At 37.4% G+C, this 21205-nt stretch overlaps 1 protein-coding gene across 3 annotated transcripts; it reads left to right on the top strand.

Moving 5' to 3' along the window:
- The first annotated feature begins 45 nt into the window (after positions 1–45).
- On the top strand, positions 46–20866 carry KRIT1 (KRIT1 ankyrin repeat containing). Of its 3 annotated transcripts, none has more exons than XM_066197671.1 (18): positions 46–133; positions 1187–1510; positions 2186–2307; positions 2584–2743; positions 3841–3933; positions 4893–5022; positions 7112–7355; positions 7648–7763; positions 8183–8326; positions 9408–9564; positions 9845–9952; positions 11619–11775; positions 13866–14017; positions 14654–14820; positions 16681–16768; positions 18448–18654; positions 18961–19077; positions 19537–20866. In XM_066197671.1, the coding sequence occupies exons 3-18, from the start codon at positions 2206–2208 to the stop codon at positions 19603–19605; spliced, it is 2211 nt and encodes a 736-aa protein (XP_066053768.1). In that variant the 5' UTR covers positions 46–133; positions 1187–1510; positions 2186–2205; the 3' UTR covers positions 19606–20866. The 3 variants fall into 3 exon arrangements, with proteins under 3 accessions (XP_066053768.1, XP_066053788.1, XP_066053777.1); XM_066197680.1 differs by lacking the exon at positions 46–133 and adding an exon at positions 584–600; XM_066197691.1 differs by lacking the exons at positions 16681–16768; positions 19537–20866 and having other exon boundaries at positions 18961–19047.
- Positions 20867–21205: the final 339 nt, after the last annotated feature.

Raw genomic sequence — 21205 nt, forward strand, 5'->3', positions numbered from 1 at the left:
GGGAAGCGGATCCACCGCGCCGGGGGAGGGAGCGGGGCGGGGCCGGGGCGGAGCAGGCCGGGACGCGGGGCCTGGGCGACGGGCGCGGCGGGAGGATGCGGCGGGCAGGCGGCGGCAGGCGCCACCGAGGAAGGCAAGGCAGGCAGGCAGGGAGGGAGCGGGGCCGGGGTGACTTCCCTCACCCCGGCCCCGGGGCGGTCCTGACGGTGGAGGAGGCGCTCCCGCCCCGCGGGGATTCTGCCCCCCTCGGGGGCCGGTGCCCGGCGCCTCCTGGGCGCGGCCGGGGAGGTTCGGGGTGCTTCCCGGCCGGGCAATGCGGGGCGGGAGATGCTGGGGTGCGGGGCCGCCTCCCGCCCGTCGCCCTCCGGCCGTGCCCAGGCGAGGCAGCGCTGCGGGGCTTCCGATGCCCCCGGCCTCCCTCCTCCCTGGCGGGGGTGGTGCCGCCGGGAGTCCCGGGGGAGCCGCCCTCCGCCTCGTCCCGGCGGGTGCTGCGGGAGGCGGGAAGGATCGGCGGTGCTGGGAGAAGCCCGGGTGCGGCGTGTGCCTCAGGCCGGCAGCCTTTGGAATGGGGCCGCCTGGAACTGTCGGCACCTGAGTTTGGTTAGAATCAGTTCGCGGTGGTGTCTTCTGAAGCTGGCTGTGTTTGTTGTCACATTCTTACAACCCCACCCTTTTTCATTCTTACTTTTTGTTTTCTGGAGTCATATTGCAAGTCTCAGCGCTGTCGGTTTCACAGACATGCTCATTCTGCACTGGATTTAGTACAGAGCAGTGGCAGAGGGAATTCACCCTCTGCTTATTCACTTGTCCTGCCACCTGACATCCAGGTGACCCGGCCGTACCAGTGCAGGTTCCCTCCACACAAGCCTATGACCCAAACCCTGTGTATCCAGGCATGTGGAAGGAAACCCAAGGAGCAGGCCTTTCCCAGCTGTGCATAAGAGGCGGTTGTTCCTTTTTCCTTTAAAAATTCTTAATATCCTGAACTATGAGTTCTCGTAAGTCAGCATGTTGCTTATTTAATGTTTTTTGGATGCTACTGTAATGCAAATCATTAGCTGTTTCTCTTCAGATATTATACTGCTCATATACTATGATTAAATCCTCTAACTAATGTATTTATCTTAACTGATGGTGAAAATATCCGTGCTGTTATTTATGTTGAGGTTTTTCAATTTCTTTTCAGGTAGTCTCGATCCCAGGGAAAATACTGGACTAAGGGCATAGGAATCTGAAGACCTCTGTTTCTTCTAGAAGAGGTGGAGAAGCTAGAAACACTAACACTTAAAATATGTGGAGGAATTAATCTGCAGAAAGCATGTGCTTACTGATGCTATGGACTGAAAGGGTGTTCATTTGCAGATGAAGAAAATGATCAGCTGGAAGGTGGAAATGGTCAGACATAACCTTCTCTCTGGAAGCTGATATATGATTTAACTTTAGAGGTTTTCCATATAATTTCCGTACATTTTTGTGATTTTAGGAATTGTCACCTTGGTTTAACAGAAGGGTAAGCAAAGCTTTTTCTTTAATCTAAATGCTTCTATTCACTTTTTTCAGAAACTAAAGATACATTCCTTTCAGAAACTCTATTTGAATGAATTGTGCTGCACCAGTTTGCAGCCCCACTGAAATAAAACTAAGAAAATGAATACATATTGTAGTTTTTTTTTATCAGCTTTGTTATTTGGCTGTAGGCAAGACTGTGTTCTACTTTGCAGGGGGGGCAGATGAAAATCAGGTGTTTTCTTGAAATCGATGTGGAATTCATAGAAGTGCAGTACTTGTTACAGCACAATTTAGAAATTACACTGCTTGTCACTTTGAAATAGCTCTCCTTTTCAATTTCATATGTTTTCCAGAGTTCAAAATTCCTTTGGCCTTTTGTCTGTTTTGCAAAATGGGGAAGATAGTTACAAAGAGGAAAGAAAAATACATTGCTTTTATTTTAAAGATGGGTTAGAGAACAGGCTTATTTGTATCAAATCTATATGACATCCTATTTTCCCCTTTCATGAAAAGGAAGCAGAATTATATCAGCTATTGGCATTTCTCCAGCTAAAGAACAATAAATGAATAATACAAAGCATCAGTGGATATGAGCACTGCATCCTGAAGTTTAGTGTGCTGTTGGATGTTTTTTTTTCAGCTGAACCTTTTCTTCCTGTTTATTCATTATTTCCAGTGATAAAGTAAGAAGGAGAGATGGGAAACCCAGAAAACATTGGAGATGCATATGTTGCTGTGATTCGTCCAAAAAATACTGCTAGCCTCAATTCTCGGGAATATCGAGCTAAATCCTATGAAGTAAAACTATTTCTTTACTTTATGTATTAGTTGTTTAGCTTTTTAAATAGTATAGTAAATGTGTAATAGTACAACAGAAGAGAATGTAGCCTTGTCTTTTACTATTTAGTCTGCTGCAGAGGTCATTCTGACTTCACCATTCTGCTCCTCAGCATTTAATACTTCTTGAATTTTGTTACTAAGTTTACAGTGGCATAATAGTAATAATATTTTTTTAAAGTTCTGTCCTTCTTTCCGCTGTGCTTAAACTTCTTTGGTTTCATTATTGTTTGAAAGATTTTGCTGCTTGAAGTTCCCATTGAAGGCCAAAAGAAAAAAAGAAAGAAAGTTTTGCTGGAAACTAAACTTCAAGGAGGCACTGAGATAACCCAGAGCATCTTGGATTATGTATTAGAAGCCACTAAACCAATTTCACCAGCCAATCAGGGTATTAAAGGTAAAACCATTTTAATCTAATATACTGTTGATAGTACCATAAAAATGTTTTTTAAATTGGCATGGCAAGGTTGTGCAAAAGCATGAAATTAGTATAAAGAAAGAAGGTATGTTTTGAGGTTCATCAAAAAAACATAAGCCAACTATTCATCTAAAACCTTCATTTACCTTTGTTTCTCTTTACTTTCCAACTCTATAAAATGCTTACTAAAAGATTGTTAATAAATGAATCTTCGTGCTGCTTCTTCAGCTTAGGTTTATAGCTAAACTTCCAGTAAACCAGATCAAAAGTGGCTTTTGTATCCAGAACTTTAGCTAAAACTTGACTTGGACTGGAGAACTGATAGATTATAAAGTCAGTTGTTCAGAAGACATTATCAATATGAACATACTTCTATCATAACTGTTGCTCACAGATGGAATGTGATGAGTACATTTTTTTTTCCTTGTTGTTACATAGCTGATCTAGCAAAGAACCTCACACTTGTGCTGATAAATTTGTTTTAGCCAGCTTATTACATTTTCAGGTGTGTATAAAGTATAATGACTAAAGGACTTCTGGTCTTTGCTGTGGACTTCACTTCTGTTGTTTATGTGGTAAAATGTTGCAGGTGGCAATAACTGAAGCTGAGTGGATGTAACAGAGCTCATTATGCAGCAAACACAGAATAATAGAATTAAATAGAATTAACACACATAGAGGAATGCCTTCTAAAAGCAAAAACTCTGATCTTGCATAGTTTGGAGAGTTTTAATTCAACCCACTCAGATGGGCCAAGCATTAATTATGCCCAGCTTAGTTTGTACACTGCTAAAATTTGCAGCTGGGGTTGGAAAAGTTAAAAAGAGCTGCAGTCATACAATTTTTCCATGTTAGTGGGTATATGTGCATTTATGTTCTTTAGGTTTTCATATGCATTTCGATTTTCTTCATTTTCTTTAGATTATAGCTCATAATCATTATTTTTTCTTCCTAGAAAGTGGGGAGATTGAGTCTGGTAAGCTTTCAGATAGTCAACTTCAGATTTTTTTTTTGTTTTAATGATAAATTAATTGTTTTGTGGTTTGTCTGTTTTGTGTTTTTAAATAATGTGCTAGGAAAGCGTGTGGTGTTAATGAAGAAGTTTCCTCTAGATGGAGAGAAGGCAGGCCAGGAGGCATCTCTTTACATTGTTCCAACTGTTGTGAAAGGTAACATTGAGTATGATTTGTGAAGCTGTACCCATTTTAGCAGAAGTTCACTTCAGGGTTTATTTTTTATATGGTATATTTAAATTGTATATATCTATCTCATTGATATATGATTTTATGTATAATTATGTATATTTAATATGACATATTTATATAATATATTTTAATATGATATATGGCTTTTTCTGTATTTAAACATTGAAAGTTGCAGGCAGGTGCAAAACTCCCTGAATATTTTAAACTTTGAAGAAGTTACTTAAAATCAAGGAAGAAACCTTTGGTTTAATATACTGCCTTTGTTTTTGTAACAATAGCACACTTCTGGTTTAAGGAGTATTTGTGCACTTGGTTATATTTCAAAACACAGGCCTTAACTTGTGTAGAATTTGCTGAATGCAATTCTAAGACATCCTACACAGTTTAATGTTCTCTGCTCAGAGAAGAATGCTTAGTAAGTCTCTAAACAGTAAATAAATTCTTTAGAAAGCCAAGTAAATTACTTGTCAGGAAAATATTTTTAAAAATATTGAAGTAAAATGTCTGTGTGCTTTTGGGGAAACTTAATATTTTTTGCTTTACTTATAAGACTTGATAAAACCTATCAAACAAATACCATTGTGGAGTTAGGAGTACAAATACATACCCCTCCTAGTCCTGAGTCATCTTCCTTTTTTTTTCTGGTAACAGGATGCATTTAACATTTATTCCTTAAATGAACCTGATCACACCGATGGAATAGTGACAGAATACTTAGGGGTTTTAAGACTAACCTGTTGGGTTGTGAATTGCTGTGAAAGGATTGTATGTAATTGCTATCAATTATTATCTGGAGAAAATTAAGTCACTCTAGTCTGAAGTTAGAGTATAGTCTTAATTAGGGATGTGTAACTACAAAAGATGCAGAAGGGAAAATAAGATTCTTCTCATGGATGTGTCTTCAGACTATGTTTCTTTTTTAGATAATACGAAGTATACATACAGTCCTGGGTGCCCTGTGTTCTACTGTTTACAAGACATCATGAGAGTCTGCAGTGAATCCAGCACACACTTTGCCACACTTACTGCAAAAATGTTAATTGCCTTGGATAAGTAAGAGACACCATCAGAAAAAATACATTAAAATGAAAAGTTTGATATTTTATTTCAAAATATAAGTATATATTGAAAAGATAACTTGTCAGTGTAACACATAGCATTTATGTGGTTTTTATAGCATTCTTGTGGTTAAAAAGGAAATCATCATGGTATTTTTTTCATGTTTATCAGAAATGCAAACCTTAACAACATATTTCTAGAAGTCTTTTTGCCAGCTGAAGAATGGTGTGTTTATCTAAATCAAGTAGCTTTTTGAAAGTTCATGCTCACAGTGAATGTTTTGTAAAATCATAATGTTTAATCTTCTGTAAATGGCATAATTGTCATTTGAGTAAGAGCACTTGCCAGAGTGTAGTAAAAATAACCTTTAATTGTATACCATTAAGATTTGCATTTAAATTAAATCTCCCTGTAGAAAGGGAGTGCATCTTCCCCCGACACACAAATTTATTTGCAGTAGGGAATTAACTTTCAGAAAGGTGAATAGTTTTTTAGCCAAATTCGTAGTAGTTTGAAATTTGAATACATGAACAGTGTTTTTGTTGTTTTGGTGTTTGTTTTTCTGGTTTTTGGGTTTTTTTAATGTACCCTTAACTAAGAAATACCAGATGTGTGTATAAACTTGCAGTAGTGAAGTTAGCTGAGACCTCTGGCTAATGTAAAAAATCATGCTACAGGCTATTACCTAAATGGTTCTGTGTGTAGGGTTTTTACAGTTTATTAGGAGAGTTTTAGTATTTCCATGTATACCATCATACCAGTTAAATTTATTAGTTGCTTGCTTAATTCCCTCAAGCTCCAAGTTCTGCCTAGATATGTTTCAAGCTTCATAAGAAGTCTTGGAGGTATAATAGAAAATAGTTTATATTTTTTTATTCTCTATGTACATAATCTGGAACACTTCTCAAAGATTCAAACTGCTATAATTAATTTACCTACCAAATATTTAGAGAAAATGCCTGAAAATACCTTTAGAGGGTGTTTATGGCACAATGACTACAATTTTACTGTTCTTTCTGCCAGGACCATGAGTAAGTGAAGAGAATGCTGCTTTTGCAGGACATTATAGTTTGGATCTAGGACTAAATAGGCCTAAGCATATGCACTGACCTGCAGGTTATCTTCTGCCATCCTTACAAATGATTCTGGGACAGACGAGATCCAAGTGGTCTGTCAGTGGATGTCCAAAGCATGTACCTACTTCTCTTTCTTCTGTATTTCCAGGCTCAATCACTAAACAGAATTCATAGTATTCCAGCAAAGCATATTTTTGCCTCAAGCTTGTGAGAAAGCATGAGCAGAAACCTAAATACAAACCTGGCTTTAGACCTTTAATGCACCTCTTAATATAACACTAAAGCAATTTAACAATTTGGTAAAAATACATTTATCCAAAACTTGAGATGAACAGCTTGTCCTGAGCCCTGTGTTATATTGCATATGTGGTAGGACAAATGCAGCAGGTGTACAGTACTGACTTCCCCTGGTAGCAGAGAATAAAGAGCTCTAAAACTCTTCAATAATGTCAGTTGGAGTGCACTGAGAAAAGAATAAACTTCAGCAGAACTTTATAAAAAGGCGGGTGGTAGCCTGTGTGAAAGAGACTTGGCAGTTTGGAAACTGTACCTTCTGGTTTGTTGCCTTTTCCTGTCTTTCCCTAATGAACCACATGAGTACACAGATATTGAAACCCACCCTTGAAGAAACTGCTTTAAGTTTCAAAATTTGTTCAGAGTAACAATGTTAATAAACTGAAAGTAAATGAAATGGTGACATGTTGGTATGGTTAAATTTTGTGGTTATAAAACAGTGTTACTCTTAGTGTATAATTTCCTTCCCTTTGAGAGTCTGCATCTGCACAAAACTGAGCAAATACAACTGTTTAACTGAGTGTGGTTAACAAATTTCACATTCAGGGAGTAATTTAGCCTTATAAAATTGGCTGTGCACATTTTAATTTTTTTTAAATTCAAATGCATGATTATCATAAATGCCATCCTTTATCAAACAAAATAATGGACAGCATGGCCAAAATGATCCTTTTCTACCTGAAAATTAATTACTTGCCCATTCTCTCCTGCAGGTGGTTGGATGAACGGCACACCCAGTCTCACTCCATCCCAGCTTTATTCAGACCATCTCCTCTTGAGAGAATCAAAACAAATGTAATAAACCCTGCCTATGCTATAGAACCTGGTCAAACAGAGAGCTCATTGCACATGGGTTATACTGCCCTGGAAATAAAGAGTAAAATGCTGGCATTGGAGAAAGCTGATATGTGTGTCTATAATCCTTTATTTGGATCTGACCTTCAGTATACTAATAGGGTAAGAGCTATGTTTCCATTTTGTATTTGTTAAACATACATACATTTTCATTTTAAAGTTCATTCTTTTTTTTTATATGAATGTGTGCTCACATCAGAGTTGTTTATTTAGCAATGAGTGTGCACTAGTTTTTCAAAACCTCATATTTGATCATAATTCTCAAATGTTTTTCATTATAAAATGTTTTTGTCATAACTTTGGTTTCAAGAGAATACCTGACTGGAATGGGGGATTGTGTGGCCAAATCTCAGTAAGATGTTTTTTAAGCCGTGTTTAAATTATGTCTTCACAGGTTGACAAGGTGGTAATAAATCCATACTTTGGCCTTGGAGCCCCAGACTATTCAAAGATTCAGATTCCTAAAAGAGAAAAGTGGCAACGAAGCATGAGCAGTGTCACAGAGGACAAGTAATATGTTACATTTCTTTTTCATTAATGGATAACTTTGCTTTGTTTTATTACAGTAGCACTTGGTAGACTTAGAATGAGATTCCTATTACTTTAGGCTTCACTGTATAAATACATATTTCTATTTGAAAGTATAGAAGTATTGAAACACAATACTTAAAGGGTGAACCAAGAAAGGTGTAAATCATAAACATTAGAGAAGTATTTCTTACTCTAATAAATACAGCTGTGACTTGATTTCTGCATGACAAAAACCTATTTGTATGAATACTGGCAAATTTTAGCTGCATGAACTTCTCTTTTATTCTTCATGCAGATTTATGGTTAGTGCTATGTTAGTAATTTTTAAAAAGTTGATTTTCTCAACAGTTGTAATATTTCTGAACAGTGTTTTTCCTGTTTCCCCTTTTAATTCATAGGGAACACCAGTGGGTAGATGATTTCCCTCTTCACCGCAGTGCTTGTGAAGGCGACTCTGATTTACTAAGCCACCTTCTGGATAAAAAGTTTTCTGTTAATCAGTTGGATAGTGACCACTGGGCACCAATCCATTATGCATGCTGGTGAGTCAAGGATAGTTTTGCCAGTCAAGTGCATTCTAGCTATCATGATTCTTTAGTGCTATCATTTATGTAATTTATCAGCCCCCAAAAGAAGAAATAAAAAAACCCTCTAGACTTTTTATCTGTTGATTATAATAATGTTAATGTTAAGCTTCTGAAGAGAAACATTGCTTCAGGTTTTAAGGTAAGTTGAATTTGTATGGTTTTTGGGGAGACCAGTTGTGGAGATCATTTCATCACTTACTTATTGCCTCTTCTATCTGTCCTGACTGTCTGTTCTAATTCTTGCTGGAGGCACTGGGTCTGCTTTAGCATGGTAACGTTCACAGCCTGTGTTGGCTTAAGCCTGTGAGCAGTTTTACAGCACAGCAGTAGCTGAGCTGAGCATGTTTTGGTGCTGGACACACTTTGAGTGGGAAGCTGGACTAGGTGTTTTACAGAGGTCAGCATGTCTGACTATAACTCTGTGATTTAATCTGTAAGAGCTTGAGAGCTTTCCTCAGTCATAAAAATGCTTTTATCTTTATGGAAGTTAGTCTTTTGTACATATAATGGTCAGTATGTCTGATGATAGGAATAACGTGAAAATCAAACTTGGTTATAAAAAGCCCACAATCTTACTTGCTTTTTAGTGTTTGTCAGAAAGTTTGTAAATACTTTATACGTCAAGTATACACAGGAGTTACCAGTTATATGTATGGGGGTTAAGAATTCTCAGGATCCATCTGCATGGCAATTAGAAGCTGAACTCTGATTCTCACGCTGATTATTTTTTTCCAGACAAAGCTGGATTCTGTTCTGCCATGACTGAATTGCTGCAACTACCCAAACTTAGCTAACTTAAAGCAAGGTTCAGTTTGTCTATAATGAATGCAGTCAATAGTTACTAGACCAGTGATTACCAAAGAAGTGTAGAGCTGATATTAATTTCTACAAACTTAATTTTGTTCCATTGTATATGGTGTAATTTGAAAGCTGAAAACTCTTCAGTGTGGAAAAAAACACTTTTTCATAATTAGGACCATCTGAAAAAATTGGTTATGTATTTGCTGTGTCTGTTCTGATTTAAACATATCTGCAGGTATGGAAAAGTTGAAGCTACTCGAATGCTGTTGGAGAAAGGGAAATGCAATCCAAACCTTTTGAATGGTCAACTTAGCTCTCCTCTTCATTTTGCTGCTGGAGGTGGGCATGCTGAAATAGTACAAATTCTACTAAATCATCCAGAAATTGACAGAGTAAGTTCTGTTTGTGTATAGAAATAACAGTTTTTGCAACAGTTTCTAGCTTGTGTATGAGAAATATTTTGGTGTCCAGATCACAATGTATAAACACAATGATCTTGTTAAGCAATTACTAAAAAAGTCAAATATTTTTCATTACCTCTACTTTTCCCATTGTGTATCAATTAAATGTTTGAACTTTGGTATCAGGGATTTTAGTTATCTCAGAAATGTGTAACTGTTTACCTGTCTCTAGTGAAATCAATGTAGAATCAGTGTTTCTGTTTGTTTGTAGCACATTACTGATCAACAAGGAAGATCTCCGCTGAATGTCTGTGAAGAGAACAAACAAAATGAGTGGGAAGAAGCTGCAAAACTACTGAAGGAAGCCATAAATAAACCTGTATGAATTTATTTTCCAAATAGTTTAAAGTTTATATTTAATTTACACATAATCTTTCAGAAGAGCTAGAGTCACATCCGGCTGGAAATGTGCAGCAAGTTGAAATTGTTGGTGTAAATATTGGCAAACTGACACTTTGTCTCTTGAAATGTTTCTGTTCTGTTTCTTGGCTCAAGAAATACATGTAAGACATGTAAACATGATGCTCCACTTTATTTGTAGGAGCATCACATCAGCTACTGGTTTTATGTCTATTTTTGATCATGCAAACACCAGCTTTCTTTATGCATTCTTATCTTATATGTTGATAAACAGGAGCATTCAGCTGGCTAAATGTAGGCTTCTATGAAATAGGCTTTCTTCTTCAGTTAGTCAGTGCAGGCTTCCTTGGCAGCCAGTGGAGATTAAGCCATGACGGGAAACAAAATTTACAATGCAATTCTTCTTACCCTGAAGTAGATTTAAAATTAGCCAAATGATATAAACCCACTGTTTTTTTTCTCTGACTTCAGATGCAACCTATATCACTTTAAGTAGGTGGTACTAAACCTGTCAGTTTTTTCAAGATGTTTTAAATTATCTTCATTTCACCTGCATGAATGATCTTCCAAAATGAATAAGGAAGGAACTGACCTTTATTTTAAGGATCTTATTACGCAGTAGATCATGTGAAGGTGTGTGTGTCTAATGATTCTAAAGACTAATGGACATATTGAAGTAGATTTCAGAGTGTAATGCATGATGTTATGTTGTCACTTATTGCTATTGAATTAATACAATGTATAAAGTCCCCTTATAAACTACTACAGTAGGAATGACAGTGACTACTGCAGCAAAAATAGACTGATGTTTTCTATTCTAACCTCATTTTCAATCAGTTGTCATTTTCCAAGCCATCCATCTTTTTTTTCCAGAAGTTTTTAGGAACTCAGTTCTTGATGACTTAGTAGATTTGAGGAAAGGAACTGACAAATTCATGAAATATTTTTATTCAAGCAGTTGAAGCATCTAACCTGTTACAGAAATGAAAACAAGACATTTCATTGATTTATGACTTGTGTATATATGCTTTAAGCACCTGATTTATATTTATGTATGTCTTTCAGGAGGCATCCTGTGGGCTCACATGCAATTCAGTGAAACCTATGGGAGTTCTGAAGGGAAAAATGATTTATTGTTTATTAGATTTATTTAGATTATATTACAGGAGTGCTATAAGATTTAGTGAGATTGTATTCTTGTAACAGGTTCTGAGTAAAGAACAGTGCTTCCCTCTATAAATAAGTCTTTTTAGTATAAGGGGGGAAAATTCATATCCTGCCAGTAATAGCAAAGTGAACGTTTTGGGATATACATAGGCAGTAGAGCCCAGATCCCTCAGATAACTTTTAAATACCTACTTACCTTTGAGTTCAACAGAAGTCTTCAAAATACCACCAAGATCTTTCTTGGAGTTACTGTTGTAAAAAGCACAGTATAAGAACTTGCACAGAACATGAAACAAGCAATTTGGGTAAATAATAAATATGTAGGAGTTGTGCAATGTTCTTTTTCCCAACATTATAGATGTTGCTGATATATGGTAAAACTACTTTTCCTCTCTAGAAACACCAACAGAAAGGATTTTAACAAGTTGTTTGTTTAATATGGTCCCATTTTTATGTAGTATGAGAAGGCACGGATTTATCGTATGGATGGGTCATATCGCTCTGTGGAGCTGAAACACGGAAACAACACAACCGTCCAGCAAATCATGGAGGGCATGCGCCTGTCCCAAGAAACCCAGCAGTACTTCACTATCTGGATCTGTTCTGAGAACCTCAGTAAGTAAAAAGGACAATGGGTATATTGAGGGTTATATTTAATGGTTATATTTATCATAGTTTATTTCTGTTTGCCTTTAGGAAAAAGTAATGCTGTCTTAGGAGAGTAGGAGACATGCTCTCTGACAGGCTTTATGGCCTGATGTCTCCAAACTGCTTTCAGGGCTGTGGAGAGCTTCTCTGTTTTAGCTTTTTGGGTGCCCTCAGTAGGTCTGACTCTATCACTCTGGCACCTATAATGTATTTCCTCCAGGAAGATGAGGCTGTTCCAGGTTGCCTTTCTGTTACTTGGCACCATAGGCCTCACTTGAAGCTTATCCCGGTTTTATCTGTATCTTTCTTCCCAGAGCGTCTGAATTTGGATGCATGTAGTTGTTTTTACCAATGCTTAGTCTTTTTAAAACTACTAATTAAAGTAAGATGATTAATGTTTTTTCATAAGGTCCTTTAATCATATGAATTGTCCTGTGTTTTGCACGATAGTAATTTTTGATAAACAAGGTTTCAAATATATTTGATGGCAGAGATTTCTGATGTAAAATGTCATGGTTATATTTGTGGTATTTTTTGGTATTTCTGATCTAAATAAAAAAGATATTACAGAGTTTATTTGAGATATATAGCAGAAGATAAATAGAAGCCCAAAAGAGTCAACGAGTGTGGTTGGATATTTTCAGATAATGTGGTCAACAATACTGCTGCAACAGGATAGCTATGGGACATTGCAAAGCTTAGTTCAGTTCTGGTAGGATACTGTGTTGACAGTGTCATTAACACAGAAGCCTTGCATTTAAAATTTTATTTACTGTTGCCAATGCTCCACTACAGTGGTATTGTTACTTTTTTTTTTTTTTTAAGTAGCTCTAATTATTGCAGGAAATCTTTTTTATTATCTTTTTCTTCCAGTGTCATACCATTGGCCTTTTTACTTGCTGTATGCCACATGACAACTGTAACCCTCAGCTAAACATAGATGTTAATGAGAAGAAAAGGAAGTGTTTGAGGGCTAAAGTGTTGCTGCTTTTGCCTTTTTTAAATATGTATATAATGTTTTCATAGAATCATTGAGGTATTACGCTTGCATTTGGGGGGAAGAGCTCACTGATACACTGTTTGTGTAAAAGCAAGTAATTCTCTAGACATTTAGCCTAGATTTGAAAATGAGCTCCTGATTTATGGCTTGAAACAACTAATGGAAAGCTTCATTATAAAGTATGTTGCGGTTTGTGTACAACTGTAAGGACCTTAGGTTTCTTGCCTGTAGGACAGATGATGCTTTTCTGTGTTTGAATGTAAGATGGTTAAGTTAAATGAACAGATTGTTCTCAGTGAAAGATGTTGTGCTATAACATACAAGTTTTTCATAAAATGTGAAATGCCACAGTGTGAAAGCCAGAGCAGTGAGCGTGAGGCAGATACAGCCTTCTCGAACCTCACTCCCAGAAAAAGCCAAGCAATAATCCAAGGACAGGCAGGGTGACTGAGTAAGCCAAAGGTACAGACTCTAGTACATTGTAGGACCTTAGTTGAAAGCTCTGTATCAATTCCTCAGCTCTCATATACACAGGAGAACATGAAACACTGATTGACTTTGGCCTGTTAAGAATCAAGACATTTTACATATTAAAAAGAAGAATATCTGTTCTGAAAAATTCATGGTTTTTATATATATGCAAAAAGAGAAAAAAAGATAAATTATATTTGTATTTTTCTGTCAGAAATAAGATTATTGGACTTCGTATTTCTGCCATAATAATAGAGACAACAGTCTCTCATGTTTTATTACTGTGTTTTTAAGATCAGTCTTGGTACTCCATTGAATTTCTAAGTAGCACTTCACTCCTGAGAAACTGCAAATAACGAAGTTTCAACAGCATTGCATTTAACGAATTGATGCTTAGAGTTTTGTCAATAAATCCATATTTTCCAAACTTTTTCTATATAGCAGTTTAGAAAACATAGGGAAAATGTTTAATGAGTCCTCGATTTCAGGTACTCTGGGTTTGGTGCAGCATTTAATCATTTGTGTGTGTATGTACGTGCTGGGTTGTTCTGCTTGTTTATTTAGACACAAACCTGTTATTTTTCAGGTCTCCAGCTGAAGCCATATCACAAGCCTTTGCAGCATATTCGAGACTGGCCTGAAATATTCACTGAACTGACAAACTTGGATCCTCAAAGGGAAACTTCACAGCTTTTCCTGAGAAGGGATGTGAGACTTCCACTGGAAATAGAAAAGAAGGTCAGCACTTGGAAGTGAATGAAGTTATGGTCAGACTCAGAACACTTTGACTGTCAGCACTCAGTGTGTATAGTGACTGTAGTAATTTCCAAACTTACTTAAACCTGACATCTCCTTTTCTGTAATGCTTTGAGACTTCACATTCTTCCCTCTCTCTCTCTTGTCTTCCTGCCATCTCTTTGTCCTCTCTCTCTTTCTCACCCTCTCAGTTGGGTTTATCCAATGTCTCCATTTGTCAGTCTCTGTCTGTCATACAGCTAAAAACAACCTGCCTGATTTTCTTCCTTGTGCTGTTGTTTTTCAGTTATTTAATTGGTCGATTTCAATGGGATTATTCAAACCTATTACCAAAAATGAAATAATAGGGGGGAAAAATCCACAGATACCAGTATTTTTGTGAACTTTTTCGATTGGGCATGGTGTGCTAGCTGCCTTTCATTTGTGTTAGATCAGTTAAATGTTGAAGTAAGTCAATGAAAAGCAATGCTTCTATTACAAAGCACCACTAAAATGTACACTTCAGTCAGGATCACACCTTCTTCTTTTGTCTCTGACTCAGTGAGAAATGGTATTTATAGTTTCTAAGCTTATTTTCCTTTTTACAAAGAAATCATATTATTTAAATCTTTTTAACAGATTGAAGATCCATTGGCTATTCTTATACTTTTTGATGAGGCCAGATATAATTTACTGAAAGGTTTCTATACATCACCTGATGCAAAGCTGATTACACTGGCTAGTCTGCTTCTGCAAATAGTCTATGGAAATTATGAGAGCAAGAAACATAAACAGGGCTTTCTAAAGTAAGTATGTGTTTAAAACTTAAAATTATGAGTAACGTTAAGTATTTTTAGATAGCACTTACCATGGAACCTTCAAACTTTAGGTATGATATATTTGTTGGTTTTCTTCATCACTGAGTTATAGTTCAGTGTAATCACATAACCCTTGTAGCATTAACAGAAGTTGGACATCATGTGTGAAAATGTATTAATCTTAATTATTGCAGTCCTCGACAGAGGGGCGGAGGTTCTGTAGTGTGTAAAATCTGTCCTGAGATACAGTAATACCAAAATAAAGAACAGTATTCATTTGAAGGGTTCTGACAGGACTGAGGCTTTGAGCAATGTTGAAGAAACATCTTACTATGGTGGTTAGACCAATGTCTGGGATTGACTTTCCCGCTTGGGACGGACCATGCAGCGATACTGTTTCTCTTCTGTCATTTGTAGGAGAAATGCTGTACTAAATTGGTCAAACCCATAGCACCAGTAGGGCTCAGCCAGATGGTATTTTTCTCTCCCCTTCCCTCTGCATGCCAGCACAACAGTAGCTGAGCTATTTTGGGATGGCTTGTTCTTCCCACATACATTTCTACAGCAGTATCTGAGCCCATGAAGATTCCAGTTCTCTACTGTGTGCACCTTCACCCCCTGCCATCTCCACCTGACTTCATTCATGGAACAGCAGCTGTGCTGTTCTGGAATGCTGCTGTGCTTCTCATCTTCCCTTATTCACAGCATCAGCTGAGCTGCCTTGGCCTGGCAGGTTTTTGCATGTATCATTCTGCAGTTGCACAGCCGGTGGATGGAGCATAAGGAGAACGGTGTTTAAGTGGGACTGCCCTCCTGTACGAGTGTGCAGTTCAGTGCTGCTGAGTTCTGTATGTAACTACTCCCTGCTGACTCCCAGCAGCTGCAGGGTGGTGTTCCTCTCCTCACTGAGGCATATCTGTACTGTGGTTCCAAGTTCATCCTCCTCAGTGGAAGTGTTTGGCTCGACAGGCAGGACTACCTGCAATGATAGTTTGGGCTAGATTAAAAGCCATTTGGACATGCTTTCCATCCATGTTCACACAGTTCTTCTTCATATAGATGAGGAGTTTCATAATCAGCTTTTTCTTTTTGTAGTTGACATAAATGTTCACTAAAACACTGGTAATTACAAAGATATATCCAGACTGTTGTTGTATGAGAGTGTCCTTGACCTTAAAGATCTGATGCACTGTCCTGTGCAGGGTTTTTGCTTGGCAGATCATGTATACTTCCAAATACAGTTTAAATAGGTTACATCACTAGATCTTGAGATTGTCGTAATTGTACATAAAAGCAAACTAGCAAAGGCTTGCATTCTGCCTTTTACTGTTTTTTGTTTCCTGCATTTTGGGTTTTTTAAAAAAGGCAGTTGATGTAAGTAGCTTCTCTTTCATGTCATGTAATACATATCTTTAACATGGAAATTAATTAGGCTGAGTCCTTGGTAGTGCTGACTGCAGGAGTGGAAGGAAGAGTATCTACAGTCTGTCATATTTTCTGACTATGTGATATGCTGATGTAAATGGCATTTTGTATATGATTTTGGCTTCCAACCTGGAATTCACCAAACTGCTCTCTAACCAAGTATGAGTCGTGTGTGTCCTGCTGGCATTTCCTCTCCATGCCATGTCCATGATGTGTGACACAAAATGTATAATGTAAAGCTGGATCTTCATTAACTGAGAATTGGACTGTTTCTTAGGAAACGATCTCTTCTGATGAGGCAAGATAGAGTAGGAGCTGACTGTCTAGCTCAGTAGGTGACTTGAAGGTACACTGTAGCAGACATTGTTCTTTTTTCTTACTTTTAGTGAAGAAAAACTTTCTTCATCTTTGTTTTTCTCTTAGTGAAGAAAATCTTAAATCTATCGTACCAATAACTAAACTAAAAAGCAAAGCTCCTCATTGGACAAACAGGATACTTCATGAATACAAGGTAAGATAAATAAGCAGGTAGTAGAAGAACCTGTTCTTAAACATTTTTGACTGTTTGGTTGCCAATTAGTGAATGGAATTACTGGTATAAAAAGCTAAAAATGTGTATGTTCTGAATTCTTGGGATGGGTTGTTGGAATATATTTCTTGTACAGTTACAGATTTCTTTGTTGGAAGTAAATGTGTTTGTTATCTGTTAATTTACCTTCAGTGTTAGCTGTGTATTGGGCACACTTCCAATTCAGGCACAGGCATGAAAAAGATCTACTCTGATTTAAATTTCCACGTCTGCTTCTAGCAACAGATCCCCAAAGTCCTTTTTTTCTGTGTAACTTGTGTTTTGGGGATCTGGTAGTGCTGCTGATGTGCATGTGTGCACACACAAACTCCTTTGATTAGAGCAGTTAATTAAACAAAAATTTTAAATTTTTTGGACTTGGGCTGCTTGTGTAAGAATGCATCTAACTGAGGGCTGCAGGTTCCAAATGAGATCAGATTAAATTCGTGGTCTTCACAAGTAATTGTGGAAAAAGTGTGGTATGTCGGAAAGAGAACTGTACCAGCTGATGTGCATCACTAAAGGTAGCTGCCAGGAAACGCTGCAGAGGTGCCTAGGGAATGTTTTCAAACCTTGCCCCTCTTCCTGAGATGAGATTACTTAGTCATAAATTTTCTTTTGGTGCCCACACCTTTTTTGTCAGAAATTAGCAGATCATTCCTATTCTTTCTAATAGAGATGAAGGAGGGGGTGCAGGTGGACTAACACTATGGTGTAGTGAAGTCATCTCTACTCTCATCAAATCATATGTAAAAATAAGCATAGCTTTCTTGCTTCTGCTTTTGGGACATTATTTGGGGGGGTGGGGCATGGGGGGAAGGGGAAGACAGTTGCAGTCTTTTGTTCTGAAGATTTCACATGTTAGAAATGCCTGTGTAGATTTCAGGTAAGCTGTAAGGCAGGGTGTGGATCCAGAGAGGCTGATCCTGTCTACCATACCCACATTCATGGCCCCCTAACTGTTGAAGATTTGTGTTCTCCCTTGTGTCTGCCTTCTGATCTTGTCCACGGCCCAACCAGTTTTTTGTTTGTTAGAGTGGTTGTTATCATTCTGGTTTGAGGAGCACTCCAGCAATAGTTTGTTCTGACTGCTGCACTCTGCTGAAGAGGAAGGAACAGAAGCCTGTCTCATTCTGAATGAAGGCTCCACTAATGAAGAGAGATCTGCACCTCTCTTTTGCTTAGAAAAGAAAAAACAATCCATGTTTTTGGAAGGAGGTACTTGCTCATCTTACCATGACTCACTGGATTGGACCCTTTAAAGGCGGAAGAATACTTAGTTTTAAGGATTGTGATGCATTCGGTATCAGATGGGTACATAGCTGCTGATCCCAAGTCCCAACTACTTCTGAGAGAGGCAAAGCTATGGGGCCCTTCAGAGGCTGTGTGTCTGTGCTCAGATTTCCAAGGCTCAGATTGGTATCTGGGTTTTGCCTCCATCTCTTCTACCACTTGAGCCTTTCCATGGCTCTGAGGTTTTATTTAGCTGTAGGAAGATGGTTGATGGGAAGGCACTTTGGAAATACGCATTTAGTAGGGATTGCACTGAACAGTGGATTTTCTTCAAACAATCACAACTGTTTGGAAGGACTTGCTGATTGCCATTGTTTCTTTATTTTCAGAATCTCAGCACCAGTGAAGGTGTCAGTAAGGAGATGCATCACCTTCAGCGCATGTTCTTGCAGAATTGCTGGGAAATTCCTACTTACGGAGCAGCTTTTTTCACAGGACAGATATTCACCAAAGCAAGTTCAAGTAGCCATAAAGTCATCAAAGTGTACGTAGGAGTAAATGTCAAAGGGCTGCACCTCCTCAACATGGAAACAAAGGTCAGCTTAAGTGAACTGGCAGTGATAACTATAAAACTTAATTCTCTTCTCTTAAAATCTTTGTACTAGAGGTAATTTCACATCCAAATGTTTAGTTAAACTTGGCTGAAAATTTTCAAGATTTTAAGGTCTTTATAAGTCACTAACCAAGTCTTGTATTTTTTCATTTTACTACTTTATGAACTACAACTGCATTGTGGAACATAATGGTTTAAGTCTGAATCCTGTCTTTGTGAATGAAGGAAAGTTCAGTTTGCAAATATGGAGGATATTTTCTGAGTAACACTTTCCTACGTTTGATCATAGGCTTTACTCCTCAGCCTAAAGTATGGTTGCTTTATGTGGCAGTTGGGAGATGGCGATACATGTTTCCAAATCCACAGTCTGGAAAACAAAATGAGCTTTATTGTGCATACCAAACAGGTAAGCACTATCATTTTACATCCTTTCCATTCAATTATTTTTTTCCTAAATTAGATACACGATCCTCTCTTCTCTTGAGATTGATCACCCTTGCACAGTATAAAAGAAGCCTAAGACAAGCCCCCACAAAAATTATTTTAAAAACTTACTATTAATATTTCAGAATGTTTGCTTGTTTTCATAGCATGTGAAGCCTCAGAATTCAAAATACATAAAATGCATCTATAATCATTAGGATAAACCTTTTGCTTAATTGAAACTGTTTCTTGCATATGCCCAATCCCTCATTCTTTTAGATTAATTCCAAATATAGTGAGATTCAGAGAGCTGGAGCCAGTAACCTTGTGATTGAAAGTAATGGAGTTTGAGACTGGATAAAGCTGAGAATTGCTTTTGTCATGTACTTGATTGCCATAGTTCTGAAATGCTGATAGAATTTAATTGCATCCCTTTACATAGGCAGGACTTGTTGTAAAACTCCTGATGAAATTAAATGGCCAGCTAATGCCTACTGAAAGAAACGAGTGATGGAAATGAACAGTAGTTACAAGATGACATCTGATGGCTGAGCAAAAAACAACTTGTTCCTCCTCATAAGAGGACTTCCATGTACATGAATTTTACACAATGGAAAAGTGAATTTGTACAGTTTTTAAAACTTTGTACAGAAGCTGCATGGTTTATTTTTTTAAAAAAACTATACAACATATCTATTATTTTTATAAATATTTTTGTGTTTCATATATTAACTATTGTAGGGCTTGAGCTTAACCAATAAAGCTGATAAAATGTAAATGGTTTACCAAGTTCGATGAGCATGAGTCCAGTGAAGCTTTTGTTCCCAGAGAAATATGGGACCACGAGTGCCATTAGGCAAGTCTCAGATAACCTATTTACCTTTCGTGCATTGCGTGGAACATCAAGGGGGTGGTATATGTTGCAGTATTTCGTAGACACCCTGTACTTTTAAGATAATATTGATAAATATGCTTAAAAGACCAGTTAGACCAGTTAGACCTTTGAGCAACTACTTTTGATAAACTCCCGTTTTTTATTTGGTTTCTGACAAACATTTTAGCTCGCTTTATTTTTACTCGTAACTTTCTCATACTTTGTATTCATATTTATTCTAAAATACTGCATGAGGATGCCAAAAGGGAAATACTTTAAATCATTCAGAAGCCATATTGAATGTTTAGCATGCTTGTTTTGTAAAATAGATTTTTACTTTTGCTGTGCAATATAAAATGTATGTATGGAGGAGAGTGAGACAGGGATTTACAGATGAACCTTACTCAGAGGACTTCAGAAAGTTTTATAAATCCTACCCTGGATTACAATACATATGCAGTAACAAATGCTCATAGAGGAGGTACTAAGTTATTTCTCCTAAATTAATTTTCCTACTGATTAATTCAGTTTCTTCAGGCTAAGAGCAGTGCAGGATGCAGGAATGAAGATGACAAAGAAGTCAGATACAGTTTGTAAGCATTCTGCCTGCTCTTTGTAGAGTCAGGGCTGGGGCTCAACAAGTTGGGTCCCAAGTGTAAGGTGGGATCCTATGCAGTCTGAAACATATCCTTGCAATTAAAATAATATCTGTAACACAAATCTTCAAAGTTTCTGGTTGTATTTCAGGGTTTTAAGTGCACTTGACTATTTCTTCCGTGTAAACTGCATGCTAAAACAGTGTGCAATATTTTGTAAAAAAAAAAAAGCTTTTATAAAAAAAACCCAACAAGCACTTGCCTCTAAGTTTTCAAATAAAAGCTAAAATGAATGTGAAGAACTGTGCTGTTGTATAGTAACTTAACTCATACCTTACTAGTAATTGCAGTTTAAGAAATTAAAGTAGTAAGCCGTTAAAAATGAGAACAGGAGACTTGTATTTTGTATTCTTCTTAGCAAGCTGTACTTTTCTACCTAAACTTCACAGGCCTAAATAACAGTAAATTTTCATGGATTGTAATGCTTTATTTAAGGTAAATAATGCAACAGTCGGGTCCTTCATCGTGCACCCCTTGGCACTGGTATCAGAAATACATTTCTCTACATAGCACTTTCTTAGAAGACTAGAGGAAAATGTTAGGAAGGTGTGTCAGTTGCCTATATAACTATACTATCAATA

The sequence above is a fragment of the Chamaea fasciata genome, unplaced genomic scaffold, assembly GCF_029207755.1.
Source record: "Chamaea fasciata isolate MVZ Bird 193981 ecotype frontalis unplaced genomic scaffold, bChaFas1.0.hap1 SCAF_1, whole genome shotgun sequence".
In the NCBI taxonomy this organism is placed as follows: Eukaryota; Metazoa; Chordata; class Aves; order Passeriformes; family Sylviidae; genus Chamaea; species Chamaea fasciata.